At 40.0% G+C, this 27,074-nt stretch overlaps 2 protein-coding genes across 6 annotated transcripts; both read left to right on the top strand.

Annotated features, from left to right (window-relative positions):
• Window positions 1-223: 223 nt before the first annotated feature.
• On the top strand, window positions 224-3,895 carry LOC124411244 (phenylalanine--tRNA ligase alpha subunit). 2 transcript variants are annotated; one of them, XM_046890277.1, is made up of 8 exons: window positions 224-513; window positions 702-1,042; window positions 1,118-1,339; window positions 1,456-1,571; window positions 1,685-1,869; window positions 2,052-2,413; window positions 2,708-2,809; window positions 3,149-3,895. In XM_046890277.1, the coding sequence occupies exons 1-8, from the start codon at window positions 370-372 to the stop codon at window positions 3,807-3,809; spliced, it is 2,133 nt and encodes a 710-aa protein (XP_046746233.1). In that variant the 5' UTR covers window positions 224-369; the 3' UTR covers window positions 3,810-3,895. The 2 variants fall into 2 exon arrangements, with proteins under 2 accessions (XP_046746233.1, XP_046746234.1); XM_046890278.1 differs by having other exon boundaries at window positions 405-513; window positions 712-1,042.
• A 1,638-nt stretch (window positions 3,896-5,533) lies between these two features.
• LOC124411238 (E3 ubiquitin-protein ligase HUWE1) lies at window positions 5,534-26,993 on the top strand. Of its 4 annotated transcripts, none has more exons than XM_046890240.1 (49): window positions 5,534-5,879; window positions 7,219-7,300; window positions 7,443-7,661; window positions 8,026-8,265; window positions 8,446-8,508; window positions 8,689-8,988; window positions 9,114-9,385; window positions 9,482-9,758; window positions 9,876-10,550; window positions 10,653-10,922; window positions 11,026-11,535; window positions 11,602-12,045; window positions 12,146-12,295; window positions 12,489-12,623; window positions 12,742-13,028; window positions 13,119-13,356; window positions 13,474-13,596; window positions 13,708-13,971; window positions 14,088-14,408; window positions 14,493-14,624; window positions 14,765-15,022; window positions 15,119-15,486; window positions 15,560-15,800; window positions 15,895-16,048; window positions 16,197-17,436; window positions 17,680-17,815; window positions 17,898-18,003; window positions 18,105-18,383; window positions 18,530-18,683; window positions 18,802-18,943; window positions 19,088-19,214; window positions 19,324-19,473; window positions 19,590-19,721; window positions 19,844-20,056; window positions 20,183-20,372; window positions 20,489-20,665; window positions 20,766-20,994; window positions 21,245-21,425; window positions 21,512-21,881; window positions 21,971-22,147; window positions 22,267-23,581; window positions 24,009-24,249; window positions 24,349-24,624; window positions 24,744-24,932; window positions 25,033-25,220; window positions 25,311-25,444; window positions 25,545-25,710; window positions 25,786-25,976; window positions 26,177-26,993. In XM_046890240.1, the coding sequence occupies exons 2-49, from the start codon at window positions 7,256-7,258 to the stop codon at window positions 26,277-26,279; spliced, it is 12,792 nt and encodes a 4,263-aa protein (XP_046746196.1). In that variant the 5' UTR covers window positions 5,534-5,879; window positions 7,219-7,255; the 3' UTR covers window positions 26,280-26,993. The 4 variants fall into 4 exon arrangements, with proteins under 4 accessions (XP_046746196.1, XP_046746199.1, XP_046746197.1 ...); XM_046890243.1 differs by having other exon boundaries at window positions 5,649-5,879; window positions 12,146-12,262; XM_046890241.1 differs by having other exon boundaries at window positions 5,649-5,879; window positions 17,695-17,815.
• The last annotated feature ends 81 nt before the right edge of the window (window positions 26,994-27,074 follow it).

The following is a 27,074-nucleotide window of genomic DNA, read 5'->3' as shown; positions in this document are numbered from 1 at the left end:
GGGATAGTCGCAATACAAATGGTGTATTTAAAACTTTCCTACACAATATTGTTATTTAACAATAAAAATTGAGGAACGTGATCCTGTTTTTCTGTTGTTGATTTCGGTTTTAGTCACTGGCATTCGATAAACAGAAGCCAATCAGTAGCCATCTTTTGAATGTAAGTATCAGTAAGTATCGAGATTGATTGTCGATAATGAAGAAATCGATTTAGCGTAATTTTTTTAAATTCTAGGTTAGGTTTGAGTCGTGGCATGACACGCGGTGCGGTTCATCGCGATTAGCGGCCGTTAGCAAGGGTTAAATAGAATTAATATTGAGAAAAGATTTGCCATCGGATGTGAGAAAGTCGATAAAATCTTGTCAACATGGCTAGCGAGTTAGCGGAGAAAGTACTTGAACATTTATCAAAGCATGGTGATGGAGTGAGCACTTTGGATCTGGCTGAGATATTTGGCGAAGATCATCAGAAAGTGATCGGCGCTGTTAAGAGTCTTCAAACCCTCGAAAATGTAACTTTTGCACTTTATCGTTTCCCTCCAATAATACCCAGAGCAGCTTTCAATTGTTCACCACTTTTTGCATATAAACTCGACATAAACAAAGTAACGATGACGCAACAGCTGTAACTATTTTCGAATATTTACTTCTACGATTGAAATTAAATCTTTATTCTAAACCAGAGTATGATTGGTCGCAGGTTATTTCAGTTGAACAATTGAATAAGAAGAACTGGGCACTGACGCAGGAGGGTCAGCAAGTCGCTGAAAATGGGAGCCACGAGGCTGCAGTCTTTAATGCTGTGCCAAACGGCGGTGTGGCGCAAACAGAGATTATGAAAACTGTACCCAATGCTAAGGTGGGATTTTCAAAGGCGTTGGTAGCCGGCTGGATCGAGCTGGACAAGAGCAGCGGAGCTCCAATTGTCAGGCGAAAAGTACCTTCCATAACGGACACAATTCAGTTACACTTGAAAAATGTTGCCAGTATCCCGGACAATGTTAAAAATGATTACAAGAAGAGAAAACTCCTGCAGGAAGTGTAAGCTGCGATCATAGAATTTTTGACAATTGTTATTCTGATGGTTTTTCAATGGTTAATTCCTTGTCTTCGCAGGGTAACAAAGATAATGGTTTTGTCAAAAGGACCACAATTTGTGACTAAAATTGAGAAACTGGAAGCGGATCTTACGTCAGATTTATTGGCAAATGACTCTTGGAAGGAAAAGAAATTCAAGCCTTACAATTTCGATGCTCTTGGTGTGGCGCTTGACGTCGGTCATCTGCACCCGCTTCTTAAAGTCAGAGCTGAATTCAGAAAGATTTTCCTCGAAATGGGGTAAGATACGTTGTTTGAGCGTATGAAAACTTTTAACTATTGACAACAGTCGATGTATTTCTTTGACTGTAAAAAGAAACTCATCTTACTTTTATCCTCTTCACCCATTCTTATAGATTCTCCGAAATGCCTACAAACAATTTTGTTGAGAGTTCATTCTGGAATTTCGATGCGCTGTTTCAGCCACAACAACACCCCGCGCGAGATGCACATGATACTTTTTTCATATCTGGTAAGACGATATCACTATTTTCAAATAATCAGATCCCCTTTTATATACTTTTTACATTCGTCATCAATCGTCAAAATCCAGTGATCCTCATTTGATTTTGGCATATTCTTCAGAACCGAGGACTAGCTCAAATTTTCCAAAGAATTACTTGGAGAAGGTAAAGAAAGTGCACAGCGAAGGCGGCTATGGATCGCAAGGGTATCGATATGAATGGAAAATTGAGGAAGCTCAGAAGAATTTACTCAGGACCCATACAACAGCTGTTAGTGCCAGAATGCTCTACAATCTCATGCAACAAGTAAGCTGGGCGATCAGTCTTGACTCCAAAGAAAATGAATGGTTAATGAGCTGCCATGCTATTTGCATTTAACAAACTTTGAATTGATATTTTGATCAGATACGATATCAAGGATTTTTTCCAGTAAATCCTGTTGAAACTTAGCTGAGAAGCGTCTTAACCTGGGGCTTTTTGAATTTTAGGGTGAATTTAAGCCTGTACGATACTTTAGTATCGACAGAGTATTCAGGAACGAGACACTCGATGCCACGCATTTGGCTGAGTTTCATCAGGTTGAAGGCGTAGTCGCAGACTACAATCTCACACTGGGTGATCTAATAGGAACACTCTACGAGTTCTTCAAAAAACTCGGCATCACTCAACTGGAATTCAAGCCGGCATACAATCCATACACCGAACCGAGCATGGAGATATTCTGCTTCCATAATGGTCTGGGAAAGTGGATAGAGATTGGAAACAGCGGAATTTTCAGACCTGAGATGCTGCTGCCGATGGGGTTGCCCGAAAATGTTAATGTTATTGCATGGGGTCTGTCTTTGGAAAGGTAAAAATCACTATTGAAGTGTTTGGACAATTTTCTCGCGATTCAGACAAGAAAAGAAGGAAGTTGCGCCATCGGAATTACTAATTCTCTAGTAATGTCAGTGATTATTCATGTTGGTCAGAATTCAGTATGGTTCAGAGTCGATGTTTCAATTAACTTATTAAGCAATTCTTTCGCATTATTCATATCAAATGTTATAATTATTGTTATAATTATTTAATGCAGTGGTTGGTATACAATTCGTGGAAGAGGGTAGAAAGTAGGTATTGATCCGTATATTTCTTTTCTCTATAGGCCTACGATGATCAAGTACGGATTGAATAATATTCGTGATCTAGTCGGACCAAAAGTGGACCTGCAAATGGTGCATAACAATCCGATATGTCGTCTTGAGAAGTAATTATCAATTTCATTTATTCATTCTAAAGTATTTAATGCATGTTTAAAATAAATCGTCTATTGAGCGTAGATTGTTTCATTTATTATCCTGTCCATTGTAAAATATCCGTTCTGTTTCTTCAGTCCCCTAACTAACGTATATCTCCTACAATGTGTTTCCTCGCCTTTGTAGTTTTTGTATTACAGGAGATGTGTTTAGAGAAAAGTGTCTGTCCTCTGTCTAGCTTCATTCAGAATCATTTGTGCATCCCATGGGTGTTCTTACATGCATAGTTATAAACTTGATAAGGAATGGTCACAAATGCAAATAAAATATTGTGTGGCTTGTTTTCTTAGGAATGGGCCAAGGATATTGAAGTCAAAATATACGGCAGAACAGTTGGAAGAACGTTTGGATAAAATTCTCTTGGAACTAGAACAGTTACAGAAGGAATTGCCGAGAGGTGGGCGCTTGACAAAAAAATTTGAGAAAAAAAATTTCGTAATATTCTGCGACCCTAGTCGACCAATATATTCCTTAGAAGCTCTACTCAGTTTGATCAGCGAATTTCATAGTGTATTCGTTTCTACGTACACCCATTCTAACGTTACAGTATTTCCTCAAGAGCTGAAAGATTTTTGTTCGAAGTTTAAGAAAGCTACGAATGCTGATACCGCCGACATCACCGTAACGATCGTTTGGAAGATCGTGGGTATCGACCCAATTTTGAAAATTAGTCAGAATCATGAAATTGTTGGCGAAGTCAACATAGCTCGGTATTTGAATCGGTCCATTGAAGCTGAACGCAGCAACGTCTTGGAATACGAGACAGGCTTAGCTGCTCACGCTGACAAAATAGACTCGGCATTAGACAAAATACATGGTATCATACACAGTGCCACAAGACACAAGCTAGACACTATGCAAATTAAATCAAAAACCGGATATATAATCGGTAACAAACTTTCAATTGTTGACATCGTTTGGAACTCTGTAAAAAAGTATCATCCTAAATAGTTTCATAAGCAAGTATTCCTGAATTCTATAAAACGAAACAAAAAATATTTTATTATTATTGAGAATTATAAATTATTATTTCTTTTCTACAGAATTTTAATGTCATTTATTAAATTGGACAGATAAATTATTTCACCATCTTAATATTCCTGTTTTTTTTTTTTTTGTTTATGTTTTGTTTTCGCATTCTAAACAAACCCTAACTGATACTTCATATTCGAATTTCGAATAAAAGAAGTTTCCCTAATTTTTTAGCGCCTTCGACGCCGCTATCGCTGTCGGTAATGCAGGAAGCTGCAGCAATCCCCAGAGAAATGCAAAATTTTAGCCAATGTTGGCCGTCTTCATATTTATCAGCTCAATGCCGTGGTGGGTGTCAAGAAAATAGAAACAAAGATTCGAATCATCATACTATCGCCATGCGATCGATGAAAAAGTATACGTAAATACGCAAGGAGTATCAAGCAACTACCAGCAACGATCGTCCTATTTTTGTTGGCCCAATATTTATTATTATCATGTACAGTTCAGTTTGTTATCCGTTGTTTGATTGGCCGCCGTGGCGAGAGCAAGTAGTGACTCATTTCGCCAGTACCGCGCCACAATTCCCCTCCTGTCAAAGTAATTTCTTGTAAAATAAATTTACCGTAAAAAGCAACGGTTTATCCTGATCAATCGTCGGATAAGTCTGTCGATATGGCAAACGTAATTCTTTTAGAAATCTAAGGTGAAAGAAAGGCTGTTATCGACAAGTTCAATACAGACGAAAGGTCGACAGATAAATAGAAACAATCCGTATTCCACGTACCGCGTGCAAATCGCTTTTCAGAACGGTCGAGAAAGGTCAAAATTTCAACCGCTTGCAATCGTGTGCGTGACTTGCAGCGACTGCTGCGACGTATCTATATATCTGTCTTTATACTCCGTGGCGTTCGAGGATTTCGGCGCGGCGTGTTCGTCATCGTATGTGTGTAATGTGTGTGTCATGACTGGCAGTGGTGGTGGCGTAGATTTCAACGACAATGATGTCGCGTAGATGATCTTCCGTAAAAAGTATATAAAAAACTAAATACGTAATTAAAAAAACGGCGAAGAAGAACCAGTGCAGTGAATGTATACCTGGGTGCACTTGCTTCGCCCGGGTGATACCGTAATAATCACATACCTCGACGGTACTGAATAATAAAAGAAAAGTAAATACCAAGAGCATTACAAGGCTCAACCTGCACGAATATACAACAAACAAATAATAACCCCTTCGTAATACAGAGACAGAAGAGTCACGTAGAGTCAAATAGTAATTAATTCGCGAGGTTGTACATACATACTACCTGCCTTCTTTTCTCCTTTCTTTTCGTTCCTCGTTCGTTTCGTTATTTTTTTTCTTCTATTCTCCGCCTCGTTCTCTCTCTCTTTTTGGCTCCAGTTCATAACCAAAATGGCGGCGACTGGCGCTGGTGGTACGATTGGCGCTGGGCAACACATTCGAGGACTAGTCGCAGAGCGAACAACCGAATAACTACAATAAACTCGCCTATTATTTCGCGCAAATATACTTCTTTTCGTTCATTCATAATCCTCGGAGAGTTCGTCCAAACGTTATTAGACATTTCGTGCGTGATAGAGTGTTGGTAACATTTGTTTATAATAAACGATCTGTACAGAGCAAGAGAGAGAGAGAGAAAGAGTGAGAGTAAAAAACACGGAGGGAATAGAAAAGGACGGAAGAAAGAAAAAATTTAATCCCTACAAAGAGGCGGAGAAGTCGCCTGTTACTTCGTCCGTACCAACATCATAATAATCGACGACAAACACCCGATATTCACCGATTATTTTCAGGAAGCAGGAAAAGACTGAGATAGAGAAACGGGGTTTTCATATTTAATATACACAAACCTACGTTATAACCAATGCGGTAGCGGCGCGATGCCTGCTGCACCGTATCGTCAACCTATTCTCGACAAGTGCAGCACTGCCATCGGTGAAAACATTTCGAAGAAGATCGTTAAACACCACCGTTCCAAAACTTTGAACATACTGATTCAGGATTCGCCCGATAATCCTCAATAAGTAAGCAAACCCAACGATTTTTCTCTACCTGCCTTTGCCTCGCGTATATTTATTGTCCTCCGTTCTGAATGCGGATCATTCGATATTACGATTATATTTTTCCCCTTTATTCTCTTTCTCGGCACTCTACTATTCTTCTTTTTTTTTCTTCTCTTTTTTTCTTTTTTTTTTTTGTTTTCGTATCAAAATGAAAAGGAAATTTTCCTCGTTCCTCACTTCATTCTTATCCGATATCCTGCGATACATGTGTGAGTGTATTTCTGTGTATATGTGACTATCGTGTCGCCTACATATGTGCAGTTTTCCGCCTGCCGCATGTGCCGCGTCTTTATTTATCGTCTATATTTTCATCACAGTGGACAATGAGTTAGTTTTCGTTATTGATGCTAGAAACTTGACTGTTACTTTCCAATTTTTAGCACCGGGTGATGAAGTTTTCAAATTTTGGCTACTCTCTTACCTTTGTTGTTGTAAGTGATCCTTATGCATGCAATCTATCTGACTTTGAGCAGCTCATGTTCCCGATAGGTTATGGTTCGATAATCAATGACTGTGCAAATTCAAGTACTGCAAATTAAGCTCACTGCCATTTCAACCCCTTTACAACTATTTTTCAACCATTTTTGTTAATCAAAATCTTCTCTTTCCATGCCTCTTGAGACGAATGACCATTTAGCATAACCGCAACGCCAAACCTTTCGGTCAGCGACGGTGATTAGTGGTAGTTGTTGTCATTCTCAGTATGTGCTAATTTAACTATTCGTACAAAGGCAAACGGCCTTGAGTGGTGCTCTTGGTTACATTAAAAAATTGATGATTTTGAATTTTATCTCGCTTGTTCAGGAACTTTCTTTTTCATTTTTAGTCTGTGGCAATGAATAAAAGTTTAAACATAAAACTAGAAGTCATAGTAAATTGCAAAAGTCTTTTTCTGAAGTTTTTCTGATTGGTGCGCAGCGGTTTGTTTCATCATCTCATGATTTAAAAATAATTTTAACCTTTGATGACAATGAAACATGAAAGCAAGCTCAATGGTGTTAACTCTGTGATTATCGAAAGAGAGTTTATCTGGATGAAAATTTTTTGTTGTCGTCTGAGAAGGTTTTTCATAAATTTACAGTAAGACCAATTTCCCGAAAGCAAATATTTGCAATGAAAGTGAAAGCAAAATATTATACTTTAGTTTCTAAAAAATTCGCAATTTTTAAAATAAGGCTTTGCTGTATTTAGATCAGTTATTTTTACTTCAGAGAAATAAAGTGAGGATGATTTGAGAGTCGGTCTATTTTTTGTTGGCGCTGCAACAGGTTTTTAATAAATTGCTTCCCTTTATTTCCAGATAAATAACATCATTCATACGGAAATCATCTTTCAAAATGAAGATTGATCGTTGTAGATTGAAAAAATGCACTTCCGAAGTGGTAAGTAATGGTTTAATTATGAAATGAATTTGAAAAACTCAGACAACCCCTTATTCTTTTCTCCAGGTGAATTTTGACTCACTTAGACGAATGATCGATGCAACCTTTTTCAAACTACATTAATATTCTTGGTTGTTTTCAGCCTGCAGAATGCCAGGCACTGATAAGCAAGTTGCGTTCGTGTTCGCACGCCGAATTGCTAGAAGAACTGAAGCAAATAGATGCCTGGACGTTCGGAAAATGCGAATTGTTCCATTGGATCGATGTACTAGACCTGAGTGACAGTATTCTTGAAGAAGCCGCAGCTAGATCACCTGATAACCAATGGGAACTCGCATGCGATCTTCCTCAAAACAGAGAGGTATGTAAAAATTCAACAATGAAAGCAACTAGTGCCGATGGAATATTGATCCGATCAGCGTGTTTTCATAAAAAATTAAATGGATGAATAAAGGAATAAATGCATGCACTGTAAAAGGAAGGTATTAATAAGTTTCAAGTTTTAGTATTTATTCATGTTTGATTTGAAACAAGATTTTGAATAATTTGCCTGAAGCTTGATACAAATTTAAATCATTATGTTCGAATTTAAAACCTTCAAGTAAAATAAATTGTTTAGGTATTTGAAGTCTGCACAATTATTACTCGCATATAATAAAAGGCATGTAGGGTTTTCATGCTATTTTTAAGTAATGTGTAAAATTAAAAATTACTTATTTTTACAGGCAAAAGAACTGCTTCTCTGGGTACTACACTTCACCACCCTCTTGATCGAGCACTCTTTTTCACGACATTTGTACAACAGCATGGAACATCTAGTTACGTTATTGTCGAGTTGCGACATGCACGTCGTCCTTGGCGTATTAAATCTTCTCTACATGTTTAGTAAACGTAGTAATTTTATTACTCGTTTAAATAGCGACAAACGTCAAGCTTTACTCAGCCGTTTGAATCACTTAGCTGAGGTAAGAAACATCACTTTTTTTACTTTTACTTGCTCTGCAAAATTCAAGTTTGTTTTATTAATATGTAATTCGTGTGACATACGGATTTATAAAAATTTCTGTAAGTTCCGAGTAACTTTTTGACATTTTAACACGTTTGTGTTGAACAGGTTTGTTATTTGGTGTTATTTTATCTTTCAGAGCTGGGGCGGAAAAGAGAATGGATTTGGCCTTGCTGACTGCTGCAAAGAACAGCCGGATAAGGTAAGACAGATTTTCATTTGAATTTTCATTCACATTTTTCTCAATCAAAATTGTAGAAAATAGATGTATGAGACAGGTTCAAATATTACTACAACTCCAATTTTGATTGAATTATGTCAAACTCCAATCAAATTGCTATTGACGAAGCTGATACAATATTGTTTTCAAATTGAAAAACAGCCATTTCCTGCTAGTGCAACTACTCTGCACTTTGAGTTTTATGCCGAAAATCCGATCGTGTCTACAACATCAACAACAACAGCAGCAACCACAACAACAACAACAACAGCGACAACAATGACAACAGAACCAGTCATTTCAATTAGCGGAAGTGCCAGCGGAGGTTTAACTAACAAGAAGAGTGGTCAGACAAATTTGGTCACTTATATCCACATCGAAGGTGTCGACAAGCTCCGCAAAACCCCGGCACAAATAATGAATGATTTATTAAAATCGTATAATGTTCCTCAAGAAAGACAGGTTGGTATTTACTCAAACTATTTGTGTCATTTTTACTCGCCAATCACTTATATATTTCTGTAATCATTTTCTGCTCGCTTTTTAGGTAAATGAAGTTTCACAAAATCGATGTTTTCACTTTTCAGATGGCCTTGTTAACTCACATCAGATTGGCACATAGTTTCTCAGATTATCGAAGACGTCTACAATGTGTTCAGGCAAGATTACAAGCGCTCTCTGTACTTGTATACAGTAATGCTCTTCAGGAAAATGCCCACAGCCTTTTGCACACTGGCTTGTTAGAAGAGCTGGTCGAACTTCTAGAGCTCCCTCATGCTCACCTTGTAGAAATCCGCGCTGCAGCTCTACGGACATTAACTAGCATTATACATCTAGATCGTAATCCTCATTTCCCAAAGTGAGTACCTTCGCCTCTTTTGGTTCATTATCTTTTATGAATTATCAACTCTGGTACTAAACATCGTCTGTTTTATTTTGTTTTTCTCGAATAAAGGAAACCAGGTTCTCGTTTGAACATGATAATAGACGTTACTGGTGCGAGTTCGTACCACGGTTTTCTACCTGTACTCGTGCGCACTTGTATCTCTACTTTGACATCGCCACAACCTGATGGACAACCCTTTCCACTTCCCCTAGCCACAGCTTTGTTCAGTTTTCTTTATCACCTTGCCAGTTACGAAGCTGGTGGCGAAGCTTTGGTCAGTTGCGGAATGATGGAGAGTCTTCTAAAAGTTATCAACTGGCCAGGAAGCGAGCTTGAACACATTACAGTGAGTGTTAAAGTAAAAGGTTTAACGAATTAAGTGTCATGGAAAGCTTCTCACTATTTTTCTGCCCAAATAAAGGCCTTCAATGATTTACTATTCCATTATTTTTTCTATTTACAGTTCGTTACACGAGCTGTGCGAGTTATAGATTTAATAACAAACATCGACATGCAAGGATTCCAAGCCCACGGAGGCCTGGTTAGTTTTATAAATCGATTGGACATGGAAGTGAACGTCTGCAGGAAGGAACAGCCTTTCGAAATCGAACCTCAGCAGCAGTCGAATCAAGAAAATCAGCAACAGCAGCAGCAACAGCAATCGGCTGCCGAAAGGCCTGCAGAGGTGGACGACGACTCAAACCCTCCCACAGCTCCCCCAATGAACGAAACGTTTGATGACCGTGAGGAATCACTGAATCTGATGGAATTTTCTGAGGATGAAAACGCTGGCTTGAAAGTAGAGGACAAACGTGAACCTTTGCCAGATTACTCGGGAGCTAAGACAGGGAAAACCTGCCTTCCTCAAAGGGCAGCGCTTCTCAAATCTATGCTCAATTTTCTAAAAAAAGCCATTCAAGATCCAGCGTTCACTGACAGCATACGTCATGTAATGGAAGGGACTTTGCCAGCCTCGTTGAAACACATTATTAGCAACTCCGACTACTACGGACCTTCCCTATTTTTACTTGCTACGGATGTTGTTACGGTTTACGTTTTTCAAGAGCCTTCGCTACTGTCTTCCCTGCAGGACAACGGCCTTACTGATGTCGTTCTGCACGCTCTGCTAATCAAAGATGTAAGCGAAACAAATTTTTTATTATATCGAATTTATTGGTCAATATGCTTCATCCTTTCCCTTGCTTTTGAACTTTGCTCCTACTTATACTTTCATCAACAGGTACCTGCGACTAGAGAAGTATTGGGATCTTTGCCCAATGTGTTCAGTGCATTATGTTTAAATCAACGAGGACTAGAGTCTTTTGTAAAGTGTCGGCCGTTTGAACGTCTGTTCAAAGTCCTCCTTTCCCCTGTTTATCTCTCTGCAATGCGACGCAGAAGAAGCGCCGATCCGCTCGGTGACACAGCTTCCAATCTCGGTAATGCAATGGATGAATTAATGAGGCATCAGCCTAGTCTCAAAGTGGACGCTACAGCTGCGATTATCAAGGTATTACACACGTAATTTCAAATGCTTTTCATCACAAAATGCAACACTTCCGATAAGGCATAACTTTCTAACTCATGTATCTGTATTCCTTAAAAATCACCAGCTACTAGAAGAGCTGTGCCTTCTGGGCTGCGATCCTCGCTACGTTTGTTGGCGTGCAGCAAGCAAGTCTGAAAACTCACCGTCGAGCTCGAGTTCTAACAGTCGTCAGTCCTCAGGACAGTCCGTCGGCGTTGGCGTCGGCGATGGAAGCGGCGGCGCCGGGGGAGGGGGTGGAAGCAGCAGCGACGAGGAAGACGAAGATGAGGAAGAAGCAAGCACCAGTTCGCATCCTCAGCGCGAAGAACAGCCTTCTCCGTCTCCCGCTCAGCCTGGACCACCACCTCAACCACGGGAAAAAACACCGATAGCTTTAGTCGACTATATTCACAATGTGATGAAATTCGTCGACGCCATACTGAGCAACAATTCGACGGACGATCACTGTCGAGAATTCGTTGCTCAAAAAGGACTGGTCCCACTTCTGTCTATCCTCGGATTGCCAAATCTTCCAGTCGACTATCCAGTTGCTCAGGCGGCGCAGGCCGTTGCTTCGGTTTGCAAAAGCATTCTGGTTGGTAAATTTTTTACAGCGACGTTTCAAGCTTAGAGCTTTGTACAATTGATTTTTATTTTACAGAATTTGGCACACGAGCCTTTGGTACTCAAGACAGGATTGTCCCAACTCAACGAAGTCTTGAATCTTCTGAAACCGCTTCATTGTCACATGGAATCCCCTGGAGGATCGGTTCTTCTACACGAATTAGCTTCGGCTCCTAATTTAGAGACTGCCTTCACCAGCGATCAGGCTACGCCTCTGCTTCACGCCATGAACGCGGCTCACGGCTACGTCGTCATGTTTGTTCACGTCTGCCGAACTGGCCAAAGTGAAATACGCAACCTTTCAATGAATCATTGGGGATCTGATCTTGGGCTGACTGTCCTCAAAGGGCTGTCTGAATTGTACACCTCACTTGTATGGGAAAGTACACTCCTGTTGGCGCTCTGCAGCGACGACATCATTCCTGCAGGTTGCGACTTTGGGAAAGAAGATATGGACAAATTAGTACCCCTGGAACTTAGGGTGAGATATTTTGAATCTAGGAGCATAAAATTTAACCAAGTTACACATCGTTCATTCAATAATTGTCATTGCTATAATTTTCCTTTCACTTTTTACACAGACCGAGGGCGAACCGTCTTCTTCATGGGCTGCCACCACTTCATCTGATATGGGTAGCAACGGAATGACAACCGCTATGGAAGCTTTGAGTACAGATCCACCGCCAGTATCGATGGAGGTAATCAAAACTCAGGATTTAATTGCGCTAAGGGTTCGTTGATTGATAATAGGTTCTGAATGTTTATCCTTGAGCTGTTTTTATGCTCATTATTCAACCACTAGAGTAATTGTGAAATAACGATACTTCATTAAGAGACTAAAAACAAGGATTTCAATAATTTTACAAAGTATTTGCAGTGAAATAAAGTAATTCATTTCTATTTTTTCTACTAAAAATCGTATAGGTCGATGACAAGCCAAACAGCGTAACTGGCAGAACATCACCAAGTACTCATCAATTAAAGTACATCAAACCTTTGCTCGGGGCTTCATCACGACTTGGAAGAGCCTTAGCAGAGTTATTTGGCCTTCTTGTAAAGGTGCGGCAGCATTCGATCAGACGATTACTTTTCACTTGAAAGTTTAATTCTATTTTCAAATTTAGTTCCTGAACTTTTCTATGTTTCTAATTTCTAACATTGTGGACTTGATTTTCAGTTGTGCGTTGGATCACCAATAAGACAACGAAGGGGTCAGCAGCTTCCCATGACTCCATCTCTGCCGTCTCAAGCAGCTCGTAGTGTCGCTAAAGCACTGAATGGCTTGCTGACTCGTGGATTATCATGGGATAAGCTTCCACCTTCCCCAATTCCCAAATTTCGACTTACATTTCTCATTTGTTCCGTCGGATTTACTTCGCCGATGTTATTCGATGAGAAAAGACATCCGTATCACTTGATGCTTCAAACCTTTGTTCACTCTGGAGGCCAGGCAGCGTTCTTTGCGTAAGTTGTTAAATTTTCTACGATACTAGAATGTGTTAGTTTGTTCGTCGATTCTGTATTTATTGTTTTGTAATTTTCATCCATTCACAGTACTTTTCATTGGGCATTGTCTGGCGGAGGGCAATTTCCGTTGTCCGAAGGATTAGAGCATCCTGATCTCCCTGATGGAACCGGCGAATTTTTAGACGCCTGGCTCATGCTCCTGGAAAAAATGGTCAACCCAAAAGCCATACTAGATTCGCCACATGCAGTCTCCTCTAAAAATATCGGAGTTTATAGAGTTTACGAAACGTTCGATCCGATAAAATATCTTACCGACATCCACAAGGTACTAATATAACACTATCAGGCTATTGTATTTAATATTTCGTTTCATCTGAATAGCACCTGTTCATTTCATTCTGACAAGTATGTAATTCTATCGTTTTCCTTCCTCCTTTTACAGAAAGCATTCGAAGCTGTAATGCTTATGTGGGGCAAAAAACCATTGAAAAATTATGGGGCACGCATGACCGAATCGATACTTTCCATTCTCCGTCACATTCTTCGTGGTGAAAAAATCATCAAGGTAAGTTATTTTGCAGCTGTATTGATCAGTTCTCAATAATACTGCTTGTAGAAAGCAGAAAATTGCTAAATATCTGGATTCCGAATTAATATCATTCTCAATCTCACATAGGAACGTGCCGAAAAAGAAGAAGGAGTAGAGAGTACCTCGACTGCAGCAAGCACCACTGGAGCCAGTAGTTCTGTGAACACTGTGACGGCTTCAACAACGGAGCGACGAGAAGAGCCTGAAGCAGATGTTAATCCCCAACACTTGCGTCAACTCATGGATATGGGATTCAGCAGAGCTCACTGCATCGAGGCCTTGTTGCATACTCTTAATGTCGAACAAGCCACAGATTACCTTCTCACAAATCCAGCAACTTTGCGTAGACCGGTGAGTTGATTTTTTGTAATTAAATTACCAACTATAAGTATAAAACAAGAAGGATTCTGCTTTCGCCTTTCCACGATCATCCGACTACCGCTTTAACTGATATCCTATATTTTCAGGACGCCCCTGCTGGAGACGCTAGCGGACAAGGTTTAATAATGGATCTAGAATTAGTGGATGACGACCAAATAATGCACGCTATAGCCATGTCCCTCGGGGATACAGATCCGCGAAAATTTGTCGGTCCAGAAGAACCTGCGAAAGACTCTTCACCGAGTAAAAGTATCGACGAATTTACTCACAGCACACTGGAACAGTGTTTAAACTTACTGGATCTTATGCCAGACACTGTCTATCGAATCTGCGATCTCCTGGTTACCATTACAAAACGAAACGGTGATGAATGGCGTGATGGCACTCTACGTCAACTGATAAGAGAAGTAAGTTTAGTAGAGTCAAAATTTCTTACAAACATAACCCGCATATTCTTGGATACATTGCTTTACGATTTATGTTGTCTTTAGATCGCAGATTTGGTCGACTTCCTGATCGATATCGCCGAAAATGGTGGAGAAAATACTGGAACGCGACTAATTGAGTGCGAAGAAGCTAGCAAGGTTGCAGGTCGCATATACCTGTATACTTTATTTTTTGAGGTAGGTTTGCAGCGACAGATCATCATATTAAGTAAAATAGCATCAAAGAAAAATTCTCTACACTTTTTCTGCTTCTTTTTGCATTTAAATATTTTTAAAGTATATCTTAGATCATTTCGATTGAATTCAATTTCTTGTAGGGACCGTTTCAAGAAATGCGCGTACCTTGCGCACAAATAGTGGCAGAGTGTGGCATCACAGAGAAACTTGTGAAGCTACTGGTAGTCAGCGAAGGACCTCTTACTGAATCAAAATCAAATAAAAGTCTCAAGGAAAACAACAAAGACGCTACTGCGGGAAATGTAAAGACACCAAAATGGCTGGCGCCACTACTCCTGCTCATAGATCGTCTTGAAAAAGTCGCTGTTCTTACACAAAGAAAACAACTTATGCACAAGGTAAGCAATACACTTGCTTTTGTCATGTTTTTTGCATACCCCAGTTTGTTTGTAATAGATTTCATGATGTTTAAACGCATCATCTTGACTTGTTAGGTGACAAACCGAACATGGAAATGGTTCGACTTAAGTACCGGAAAGTGGACGCCGTACTCGTCCATCAATAACCGCGCTATTAACGACGCTTATCGGGCGGGAGAATCCAGCGTTAGAATAACATGCGGTAGGCGTCGTTATCTCATCACTTTTTCATGCATGACACAAGTGAACGAAGACAGCGATAACAGAAGACCCATAACGATGGAATTCAAGCTGAAAAATGCCACTGGAGAAGATGGCAATCCCACTACCGAATCAAACATGGATACCGAGGGTTGTCCAAGTCCCGCTATCAGTCCCGAAGAAGATAAACGCAACGCCGTTGTTCAAGGACTGGATCCTGCAGTTGCGCCAAACATTGTCCGGTACGTCCCAGTTCTTTTGTTCAATGCGGAACAAACTGAAAGACAAATAATAACTAACTAAACTTATTTACAGCGCGTGTGTCAAACTTCTGGCAATACCGGTCGATCGAGATGCTTTGCACGCCTTGATGAAAGTCTGCCTACGTTTAACTAGAGATTATAGAAATGCTGAGGTATTCGCCCGGGAAGGCGGCGTGAAACTGCTACTCGACATGACACAGGGAAGCAGTTTTATTGGCTGTATTAGCCTTAGCACTCTGCTGATTAGACATACTTTGGAAGAACCACGAACCCTCTGTCTTGCCATGGAAAAGGTGAGAAATAATTACATCACAATAATTTGAAAATCAGCGAATTTTCGAAGAATGTATCTTTTATTCCAACGGGTTGTAAATGTGATTGTTTCAGGTTGTTCGAGCTCGTACTTTAACCAACATTCCGCCTGCTTATAAAGAAATATTATACATGACGAGGCAAATCAGCAGCGCCGTCTGTCGTAATCCAGAAGTCTACAGAGAAGTATGCGAGAATATTCTCAGAGTCGATATCAATGTCTTGAAACGTAAGTTCGGTAATTCCGTTTGAAAAAATAAAAATTAAATTTTAACTACCAAAGTAACGAAAGTTTAACTAGAACTAGGAATGTTCAACTTAACTGCAAATTCAATGGGATGAAAAAAAATGACTAAGAATCTGCGTTTCCTCACCAGGTGACGACGTCGATAACAGGTTACTTGTCAAGGCGCTCCCACCTACTCATTCACCAGCTATGCCAATGGTTGAAGAAGTTTCGGTCGGTGTTATCCAAGACCTTTTGAACGCGCTGATCAAACCGATGCCTGTGCTAGCGGATGAAGCTACATCGTCGACACCAATCGGAAGTCCAGAGAAAAAAACAGCCCCTCATTCGACCTCATCATCGACGAGTGTAGCCTCGGCATCCCGCCGAGACATACTTCGCAGCAGCAGTGCTACACCAGCCAACTGTGATGCTTTGGACGATGATGATCAAGTGTCGCAATTAACACCGTTGAAAATCTACGCGGATATCAGTAATAACGGTAAAGTTGAACCTGAGGAAGCGAAAAAACCGCTACTGCCAAAATCTGCAATATTGAAAATGCTTGCCGAAGCTGTGCGCTCGTATGGTGCGGTTGCAAATCTCATCACCGAGCACACTTATCGCGCAGGACAAAGCGAACTCGTCGTCGAGGATACGACCGCCCTCGCTTTTCTTCTCGACAAACTGCTACCAATGCTCCCAGAAAATACTGGAGACAGGCAGTGCAGCAGCATGGCACGAATGCTCATCGCTGCTCTTGCTTCGTGCAATCATTCGCCAGATGCTCAAACAACGCTTGTAACCGAGGTGAAAGCTGCCCTTACGCGATCTTTGGCGCTTCCTGAGAGTTCCGAGAAACATGCTCAGCTTCAGCTTTTGATCGGACTTATATCGACAATGATCGATAACTGTCCACCCACTGCTCACACTCATCTTAGAGCATCGTTGAAACTTAGTCAGTACAGTAACGTCAACAACATCGTTAGGATCATGTTGAAGAAGGGCATAGTCACTGATTTGGCAAAAATACCCCACAGTCTCGATCTTTCTAGTCCGAATATGGCTGGGACTATTAACGCCGCCTTAAAGCCGCTCGAAACTCTGTCCAGAATTATAAATCAGCCCATGCCTGGCGCTGTTAGTTCAAAGTTCACCAAACCAAAGAATAGTAGAAACGCTCAGGAGGAAACTGGAATCGGTGAACAAACTGGGACCACAAATTCTGAAGCTACTCATGCCGTTGGCGAAGAGCCAAACGAAGACGCCGAGAATACAGAACACGATATCTCTGTAACCGCCGAGAGCCTTGAACCCACTTCCGAAAGTCATGTTCACGAAGAAGGGGACGAAGCTGCGTTAGATGATATCATGGACCAACTTCTGGAGAGGTAAAATTGTGTCTTGACGATTATAATTCGGCTATCTCGATGGATCAGTTGTTTCCATTTACTTTAGGCCTATTAATGTCGTATTTATTATTTTCGAAGCACTTTTCAATCTAATTTTTAGATTTTGTCTTATATATAGAACAACTTTGAATCGCCGGTCAGAATTTATACTCGTTTTTTATCTTATTCGTTTGTTTGAAAATATATCCTTTATGCATTAGTACATTATTTATAATCAAGTAGTGTACTTTTCTCTAGGGACGGCTCGGCCATCACGGAGGAGCCGCCCTCTCGGCCTCACAGACCAATGGATATTGATGAGGAAAGTTTAGCGATGCGAGAAGCGGAAGGTGAATTCGATCCGGCACGAGATACTACAGTAAGAGTAACGTCCTTTCCGTAACCTCCGTCTATTCCCTGAATGTTTTGCCTTGATGTAAAATAATGTTTTTAAACCATAGGAGGACCTGATGAGCTCCGATTCCGACTCTGACAGCAATCCATCCGACGATAACGAGGATGAAGTTCAAGACGATGACGACGATGAAGAGGAGGAAGAAGATGACGGTAAATATTTTGAAAAGCTAATTTGGATTCTGAATTAAAAAATTCAGAACTTCTACTTTTCAACCTTCTGCATGTACTACAATTTCAATCCGATTTGACAGCCGAAGAGAATGAAGAGGAGGAAGAGGAAGAGGAAGAAGGTTCTTCAAATTATGAAGAAGATGGTATGGAGTTTTACGACGATGTCGGAGAAGGCGTTTTCCGCATGCTACCATCAGCTGATCGGGACAGTGGGAATGTAGTCATGATTCAACACAGTTACGATAATCACGACAATGGGTCATCAACTCCGGCATCGACTGGACCAAGTCTTCCTTGGAACACCAATTTTCCACTACCTTTTGGAATCTTTGACGATCCGACTGCTGTCGAAAGTAATGGTAAGAACAATGGCTGAATTTATTTTTCATGTACATTTTAATATTTTTCCCTATTTCAATGCAGAATATTCTGCTTTGTAAATTTAAGTCTTCCAAATCCGCTATTTCTACTCATCGATACTCACACGTAATATTGTCTGGAATAGGAATCAATTCACATCCTTTATTGATGGCTCGAAATAATTTGGAGGCTGCATCGTTGCCAGCTTCCAGAGCTCAACGTAATCTTCGTCAACGTCGTTATCAGTATCTCCAGTTGGCAAATCCTCGCAATACCAATCCGCCTGTAATTTTACAAAGGTATGTTGTTTGTATTCTGTTTTTTCTTTCTTACAAAATTAGATATTAAGTAGGTTATTAATGAATTCTGACGGGCTTGAAACTAAAATTGAATTTTTTCATCGCTTGAACCTTCTAGACTTCTTGGACCAACAGCACAAACACTGCCGTTAGCCACGAGTCAAGTATTAGCGTCAAGTTTTAGAGATACCCGAGTTGTAGTTATGGATAATGGGCTTGGAATATTCACAAATCAGGAAGAAGAACAAATCGATTTCGTTGTGAGTATATTTCAAGTATTTTAAAATAAAAATACTACAAATTATCGCCTAGCTAAATAGTGAGAAATAAAACTCGGACATTTCATTAGAATGCAAAACTAATCAACGTAGAACAATATCTATATTCTTTACTAATTTTGTCAGGATCAAGCGGGTTATTTGTTCGGCCCAGGTCTCGCCGCAACTTTAAACAATATTCCCACGGCCTTACACTGGTGGATAGAAGAGAGTAAGCTACTTGATGGAGATTCACAGCCTGATTGCTGTGTTGGTAAGCATATTTTATATCCTCACCTTTATGCTTATGGCATCAGATCTTTACATGTTTTCTCTGCAAGTTTTATCACAAAACCTATCACACAAATCATTCTTTGATGCAGGGGTTGTACAGAAGCTTATACCCGGCCTTGAGAAATACAGAAATATAGAATTGGCGGAAAGGAAAGAAAAACGTAAAAAGCATAACGCTACCGACAAGGAGCCAGAAAAGGAGGAAAAATCAGAAAAGGAACAACCGAGTAATACCGAATGTACGTACACCACTTCAATTGCTGTTTATTATCAATCTTTCATGGTCGGTTAAAACTTTTTCACAAGTAATATTTTTCTCTTTCATGTTCTACAATAACTATAGTTCTTTTTACAGCTAATGGAGCTGCTACTACAGTAGCTACTGATGAACAGATAACATCAGCCAGTACCAGCACACTGAGAGAAGATACAAGGCAATTAGTTGCAGCTGTTGAAGCTGCTGTTGAAGCAGTAGACGATATTATCGGTAAGATTTGAAACCGTTTCATTTCATTCCCTCTTCATAAAAATCTACGAAAATATGATTGAAAATTTGTCGAAATAATAGGTATAATGTAATGCAAAATCATATTTGTGTAATTTGAAAAGAAAACTCCTTGCCCTACTCAGAAGTAACAGGAGAAATGGAAGTCACTGTTCAAGAGGACGAGGATCGTACCCCACCTCCTCCTCAAGCCGAACAACGTTCTTCCGAAGTAAGGGATCCTAGGACAGCAACTCGTAATGCAACTCTCGAACTTGCCGAGAGTATTGTGGACTCGGTTCTACGACCAAGCGCATCTGAAGCTACTAGACTGCAACGTGAGTTGAAATTTTCTGTTTCATACACGGCAGCTTGATGTGTAAAGAGTTGTATATCCCAGTCAACTTGGTCTATTGATTGTACAATTTCGAATCGTGGAAGTTTATACGTGATTTTTTATACAGGGCAAAACATAAGAAACCCCGAAGACTTATCACCCATAAATTTACGAAATCGTGGTGCGACACCGATACTTGTTGACTTTAATCAAGAGGTCTACCAAGATCTTCCAACAGATATCGAAAGCAGCGGTAATCCTACGGATTGGATTAGAAGACTGCTGACTGATGACACTCAATTAAACGTTGAGCGAAAGTAAGTCGCATTAATCAACTTTCGAGATCTTTCTTGTCTCACTGAGTTCGTTGATTTTTTAATATGAATATTTTTTTCCATCAGATTTTCTAACACATTTCTTATTGCTATTTTAGCGCCAATGTCGTCAGCCAAGGTCCAAGTTCGTCTTCTGCTGAAAACAATCCACAAGAGTCTGAAAATCAACAACCACCTCAACAACAAGAGCAACAACTGCCTGACGGGGTCGATCCATCTTTCCTCGCTGCCTTACCTGAGGATATGCGTGAAGAAGTCATAGCTGAACAGCTCAGGTACGTTCACTTTTTTTTACTTTTACATGAATGTTTTGGCAACTACGTTACTCATTTGACTTGACATTTTTCTTACATATCATCTTTCACCCATGCATAGGCTTCAACGCATCAGACAACGTGCGCAAGCTACAGTCGTCGAAGAGCCGACTGGTCCAGTGGAAGTAAACCCAGAATTTTTAGCCGCATTGCCACCTGCTATACAAGAAGAGGTTCTTGCTCAGCAACGGCTTGAGCAGCAACGCCATGCTGCTGCATCTGCAAATCCAGAAGATCCTGTCGACGCTGCAGCGTTCTTCCAGAACTTGCAACCATCCTTGCGACAAGCTGTAAGATAATCGAAAGATTAATCTTGTTGGAAGTAACTTAGATCGATAAATACGAAATTTTCGACCAGTTTTGTGACGGTTTGGAGTGATTAGTGTGATAAGATTGTATCAGCAATTTTTGCACTCAGAACTGCGGCTTTGTCTTGTTACCGAACTGTGACAGATTAATTTTACTGATTTGTTTGTTACTACATGATTTGTTCTAATTTTTAAATACTGGTTTAACAAATTGTTTCAATGTTTATAACAGATACTCACCGATATGGAGGAATCACAAATATCTGTACTACCCCCTGACCTTGCTCAAGAAGCGCAAAGTCTGAGAAGAGATTGGGAAGCTCGTAATCGACGAATGATGCAGGAGAGAATCCTGAGTCATGTCACTCAAAGCAATCCCGCCTTGTCTAGTATATTGAGGAATTCTGGACGAGGTCGGTTTCTACGACAGTATTAATTTTCTTCATCCCTTTTCCAAAAATTGAGGCACTATTTTGATTAACGGATTAATAATGTGTAGGCAGAGGAGGAGGCACTCGTTACGCCATTCATACGGTGCCTCAGCGTGCGCAATGGAGTTCTTGGAATCCCAGGGGCGAAGCCGGAATCAATCACCAGGGCGCTGGATTACGACTGAGGGGACGTCAACTTCTAGATCATGAATCTATGGCTTGTCTCTTGGTATTGCTGTTTGTTGATGAGCCAAAAATCAACACGTTACGGCTTCACAGAGTGATAAGAAACTTGTGCTACCACGGCAGTACCAGAGAATGGGTCGTCAGGGCCCTACTTTCCATTATGGAACGAAGTAACGACGAAAACAAAGATGCTGCGGCCGATTTTGGTGGGAAATTTAAAAGAAAAGGATTATATCCGGTGATAGATTTTGGGTAGGCATTCGTCATCGCGTCCTATTTGCAATTTTTACGATTAATAATCTCTTTTTTTACTTCAATGTTTCTCTATTTTGTCCATACAGGTTGCCGAAGGTAGCTGAAACGCGTAACAGTGCTCAGTCTTGGCTCAATATTAGCATGGATGCTGCGCTGGGTTGCAGAGCAAACGTTTTTCATATAACAAGACATGGCGGCAAGAGATCCGAACGACAGTGCAACGTTATCGCGATACATCCACAAGCAGCGCCAACTGTATGCAGGTCAGTTATTCACTTGATAATTCTTCATTTTCGTGGCAGTAATTATGGCGGAGAATAACTGCGATAAAATTACCATAAAATATGATTATACTGATTTCAAAAAACCTCCTATGCGACAGACATACCCTGGAGCTGCTGATATCGTTGGCGAAAAGTTTCCCGGGATATTTTGTACCCCTAAAATCCAAAGAGGTTGAAGAAAAAGAGAAGGAGAAAGAATCAAAGGAGAACAAAGAAAAAGAGAAAGAGACAAGTTTAGCGAAAGACGAAACTGGAACGAAAGCAAAGTCTACTTCTAAACCTGGAAAGAGTGATTTGCCCGATTTCTGGGACATGCTGCTGCGACTGGACTCTTGCGCTTCCAAGAAGGGAAAATCTGTTGCTCGAACTCACTCTTATTCAAACCTGGGATCGGAACCTGAACAGAGTACGACATCATTCGAGGTTTCCGCATTCGGTCAATTGATCTCAATGCTGAATTGGTCAGTCGTTAAAAGAAGTAGTCAACTCACCGATAAACTGCTCAGACTTCTGTCCCTTATATCCATCGGTCTCACAGAAGTTAATCCGTACCGTCGACAAGAGGGAACCAAGAATAAAAAAGTTGACGTAGGCAAGGAACAGAGCGTCGCGGCCCCCGAAGGACACCTTCGACTGGCGGTCCAAGTTCTGACAAGCAAAAGCTGCTCGGAAGAAGGATTGGAGGATGCTACTGCACTGCTTCTCAATCTTTCCCACTGCCCAGATCCTACCAGACAATTGATATTAAAACTGCTTCTGGAAGGTGCAATGGAACTGGCAAACATGGTTTGTGAACATATCAACGATCTCATGATGGAGCTGAAGGTATTGAATCGGGAAATAAACCGACGATATTCCATTGAAGAACAACCGTCCACAAGTTCGGGAAGCGGTGGTCGTGGCATTCTGCACGATCGTTTCACCAATGACAACGTTGTTGTGACAGCACCTAGCAAAGTTAAGGCGGGTAGCGATCTCCAACTTCCGTCGATGGGTGCACTTGTCAGCAAAACATCTAGTCAAGCATTCTTTTTACGTATACTAAAAGTGATCGTGCAGATAAGAGAAGCGGTTCGCTTGGCTCATAAGAAAAAAACCGAAGTTAGTCAAACCGCCGAAACTGCTATGGACACTGGTACCACGAGTCAACAACCACCTGTCACAGTACCGGAGGAAAATGTCGAGGCTGTTGCTATGGACACAACACAGTCGAACGTTTCTAATACAGACCCTCCTAAAGCTTCCGTTGGCAATGCTGATCCTTCGGCTTCGACCACACGCGACGAGGAAGAAAAGTCAATATTACCATTGTTGAGCGAGAGCTTGGTGCTCGACAATCTTTGGGAAACTTTAAGCGCTTGTCTACTCGAACTTGAACATACACCCGATCATCACGCCGTCCTAGTCTTACAAGTAAGGACAATCATTTTTATCGAATAACTAATGCGGCTGAAATCAGCTGTATGAAATAATGATGTGACAAGATTGCTGATTTCTCTCAGAATACTATATCTATCGGAGATTAACCTTGCAAAAGCTCAACAGTTTTCGGACATTCCTTCATCATTTTGAAAACAATGAATAAATATTCAAAGAATTGTAAGCTTTTGCGAAGATTATCTTACAGGGAAAAGAAACAACATTTTTTAGAAAAATTGCCAACCTTGTCAAATTGTAATTTCACGGAGCTGATTTCAATCGCATGGGCCACTTTTAAAAACTATCAACTTCTAAATTGTACAATAGGCACCTTTTTATTTGTCGACATTCATTGAAACGTCATATTTCAAATTTAAATGTCTCTCGACTAACATGATCTTGATTTTTTTTGTCACTTTAGCCCGCCGTTGAAGCCTTCTTCTTAGTTCACTCATCATCTAGCACACCGACTCGGGAACGTAACAATGATACGACGACTGAGGCTCGCGACGTTGTTCCTGATCTGGCGCCTGTCTCACCTATATATTCGGACAACGAAGGTACTTCACAGCCCGAGGCTGTCATCAGTAGTTCTTGGGATATGGCTCCAGCAACACAGGTTACATTGCCGTCGGATCAATTGAAATTCCTGAAATTTGCTGGTACGTGTTTGATGTTTCACGTGTCGTCGTTATAGTTTCCCGATTTTACTCGGCATACGTAATTTTTTAATTATTCGTTTGTATTCTTCGCTTTTGCAGAAACACATAGGACAGTTCTCAATCAAATTCTCAGACAAACCACAACCCACCTAGCCGATGGACCTTTCTCAGTCCTTGTGGATCACACCAGGGTTTTAGATTTCGATGTCAAGAGACGCTACTTTAGAACAGAACTCGAACGAATGGACGAAGGCATACGAAGAGAAGAACTAGCTGTTCATGTACGCAGAAGTCACATATTCGAAGATTCCTTCAGAGAGTTACACCGTAGAAATGCAGATGAATGGAAAAATCGGTTCTACATTGTCTTTGAAGGTACGCAGTGAAATTCCTGTACTTATTTCTCTGTAAATCTATTTGACCTCATTTTCTTGTTTATTATTTTTTTTCTTTTTTTTTTTCGATGTATTGCAATTAAACTTTGGCTAATTTAGGTGAGGAGGGCCAAGATGCTGGAGGACTGCTCAGAGAATGGTACGTGATTATATCGCGAGAGATCTTCAATCCAATGTATGCCTTATTTACCGTGAGTCCCGGTGATCGAGTAACTTACATGATTAATTCGTCGTCACACTGCAATCCGAATCATCTGTGTTACTACAAATTCGTTGGCAGAGTAATTGGTGGGTAATCATTTTTTGGATAATCATATTTGCGAAAAACTATTGCGTAACGATATTCGGTTTATCATTTACTTATTCGCTTATTACTTTGTCTTTACAGCCAAGGCTATTTATGACAACAAATTATTGGAATGCTACTTTACACGCAGCTTTTATAAACACATTTTGGGTATACTTGTTAAACATACCGATATGGAAAGCGAAGATTACAGCTTCTACAAAGGACTGGTATACCTTACCGAACATAATGTCTCCGATCTTGGATACGAACTCACGTTTTCCGCAGAGGTAATTGGAACACCATTTAATTCAGCTATTTATCTCTAATTTCCTGCTCGTTGGAGAAATTTCAAATTTTTTTCGTAATGCTCTTCATAGGTCAATGAATTCGGAGTGAATGACGTACGAGACTTGATTCCAAACGGTCGAAATATCGTCGTTACAGAAGAAACTAAATTAGAATACATTCGTTTGGTCTGTCAGATGAAAATGACTGGAGCGATTCGTAAACAGTGAGTATTTTTGTGCACCTTCTTTTGATGATCATGTCAAAATGCACATTAAGAAACTTAATTCAAGTGTAATGTTATATTTTTATTGTTTCTTCTTCAGGTTGAATGCGTTTTTGGAAGGATTTTATGACATAATTCCCAAACGGCTCATCTCTATCTTCAATGAACAGGAACTTGAGCTATTGATTAGTGGTTTACCTAACGTGGACATCGAAGACCTTAAATCGAACACTGAATATCACAAATACAGTCCGACTTCGTTGCAGGTAAGTTTTGTCTTCTGTCAACCAATAATTTACAACGAATGTTCTATTATCGATTATTCTTCATACTTTATACAGATCCAGTGGTTTTGGCGTGCTTTACGCGGTTTCGATCAAGCTGATCGAGCGAAATTCCTTCAATTTGTCACTGGGACTTCGAAAGTACCGCTACAAGGTTTCGGTGCTTTAGAAGGTATGAATGGCGTGCAAAAGTTCCAAATTCATCGAGATGACAGGTCAACGGACAGATTACCTTCAGCGCACACATGGTAATTATTGGTTTCATTTGGTTAATTTACAAAACTTTATTACTGAAAAAGATTCATTCAAATAGAAAAGCAAACAAATATTTCACACTACTAACTGAAAACGAACAAGTTTTGAAAGGAAAACTTTAATGACATCATGAATTTATAACTTGACAGTAGTGAGCTTGAAACTGATTTTCCTATGTTCGTTTAATCCACAGCTTCAATCAACTCGATCTACCGGTTTACGAAACATACGACAAGTTGCGCAGTAATCTGTTAAAAGCAATCCACGAGTGCAGCGAAGGTTTTGGATTTGCTTAAATTTGTTAATATCATCGAGGAACTCACGGCGCATAACGTAAGTTTTCTGTGTAAACACGCTCGTGTCTGTTTGCCTTTGGTGTCGCAAAAAAATATCTCGATTCGAGACTATATGTGATTTTGTCTCTGGATTCTCTATTTGCACCTATGCATAACACGACTCTATATACGGAATAAAATCGTATGAGTGTGTACGACAAATCATCAAGACATATAATAAAACCGGAAGTACGCGCTTGATCTTCAATCAAGATCTATATACTATAAATAAATGAATTAACAAAACAGAATATATACATATATGTGTAAACATTTCGTATATGTATATATTATATTACACTATAATTATAAAATAATAACTTGTAATTATTAAGGTAAATATTTTGATTGCTACCAACGTTAGAGTTTATTTTGTTGAGAAAGATCTTGGAAGAAGATACAGAGCTTAACGATAATTCCCAGCAAAGCGAGATATGGGGAAAGTTAATGAAAATAATTAAGTAACTGATTAAAAGAAGAAGAAAAAGAATCGAGTAAAATAAATGAAAAAGAAATATGTTAAGTAAGTTTACCTATAAGCGTAGCCATTAAGATTGATATGTAAGTGTATTAGATAGGACACTAAGTACGTTGTAAGGGTCAAATAGAATGGAAATTGTATTATAATATACTGTAATTAATTGGATGCATTCTGTAACCGACTCGATAACCGAAGATAAGTAAAGAAAGGACCGGGAAAAATGTGAGAAAAAAAACGAAATATGAGGGAACGAAAAAAAAAGATGAAAAAAAGAT

This window comes from Diprion similis, chromosome 10, assembly GCF_021155765.1.
Source record: "Diprion similis isolate iyDipSimi1 chromosome 10, iyDipSimi1.1, whole genome shotgun sequence".
Classification (NCBI taxonomy): domain Eukaryota; kingdom Metazoa; phylum Arthropoda; class Insecta; order Hymenoptera; family Diprionidae; genus Diprion; species Diprion similis.
This window is presented reverse-complemented; position numbering and strand designations above follow the sequence as displayed.

What these genes read in the sequence shown, in the direction of transcription:
- LOC124411238 (XM_046890240.1), top strand. Translation starts at nt 7,256, where the DNA reads ATGAAGATTGATCGTTGTAGATTGAAAAAATGCACTTCCGAAGTG. An exon ending in TACGTCAACTGATAAGAGAA is followed by an intron (nt 14,409 to 14,492) that starts GTAAGTTTAGTA and finishes TGTTGTCTTTAG; the next exon opens with ATCGCAGATTTGGTCGACTT. An exon ending in GACTGCTGTCGAAAGTAATG is followed by an intron (nt 18,384 to 18,529) that starts GTAAGAACAATG and finishes TGTCTGGAATAG; the next exon opens with GAATCAATTCACATCCTTTA.
- LOC124411244 (XM_046890277.1), top strand. Translation starts at nt 370, where the DNA reads ATGGCTAGCGAGTTAGCGGAGAAAGTACTTGAACATTTATCAAAGCAT. An exon ending in AAGATTTTCCTCGAAATGGG is followed by an intron (nt 1,340 to 1,455) that starts GTAAGATACGTT and finishes CCATTCTTATAG; the next exon opens with ATTCTCCGAAATGCCTACAA. An exon ending in TGATACTTTTTTCATATCTG is followed by an intron (nt 1,572 to 1,684) that starts GTAAGACGATAT and finishes CATATTCTTCAG; the next exon opens with AACCGAGGACTAGCTCAAAT.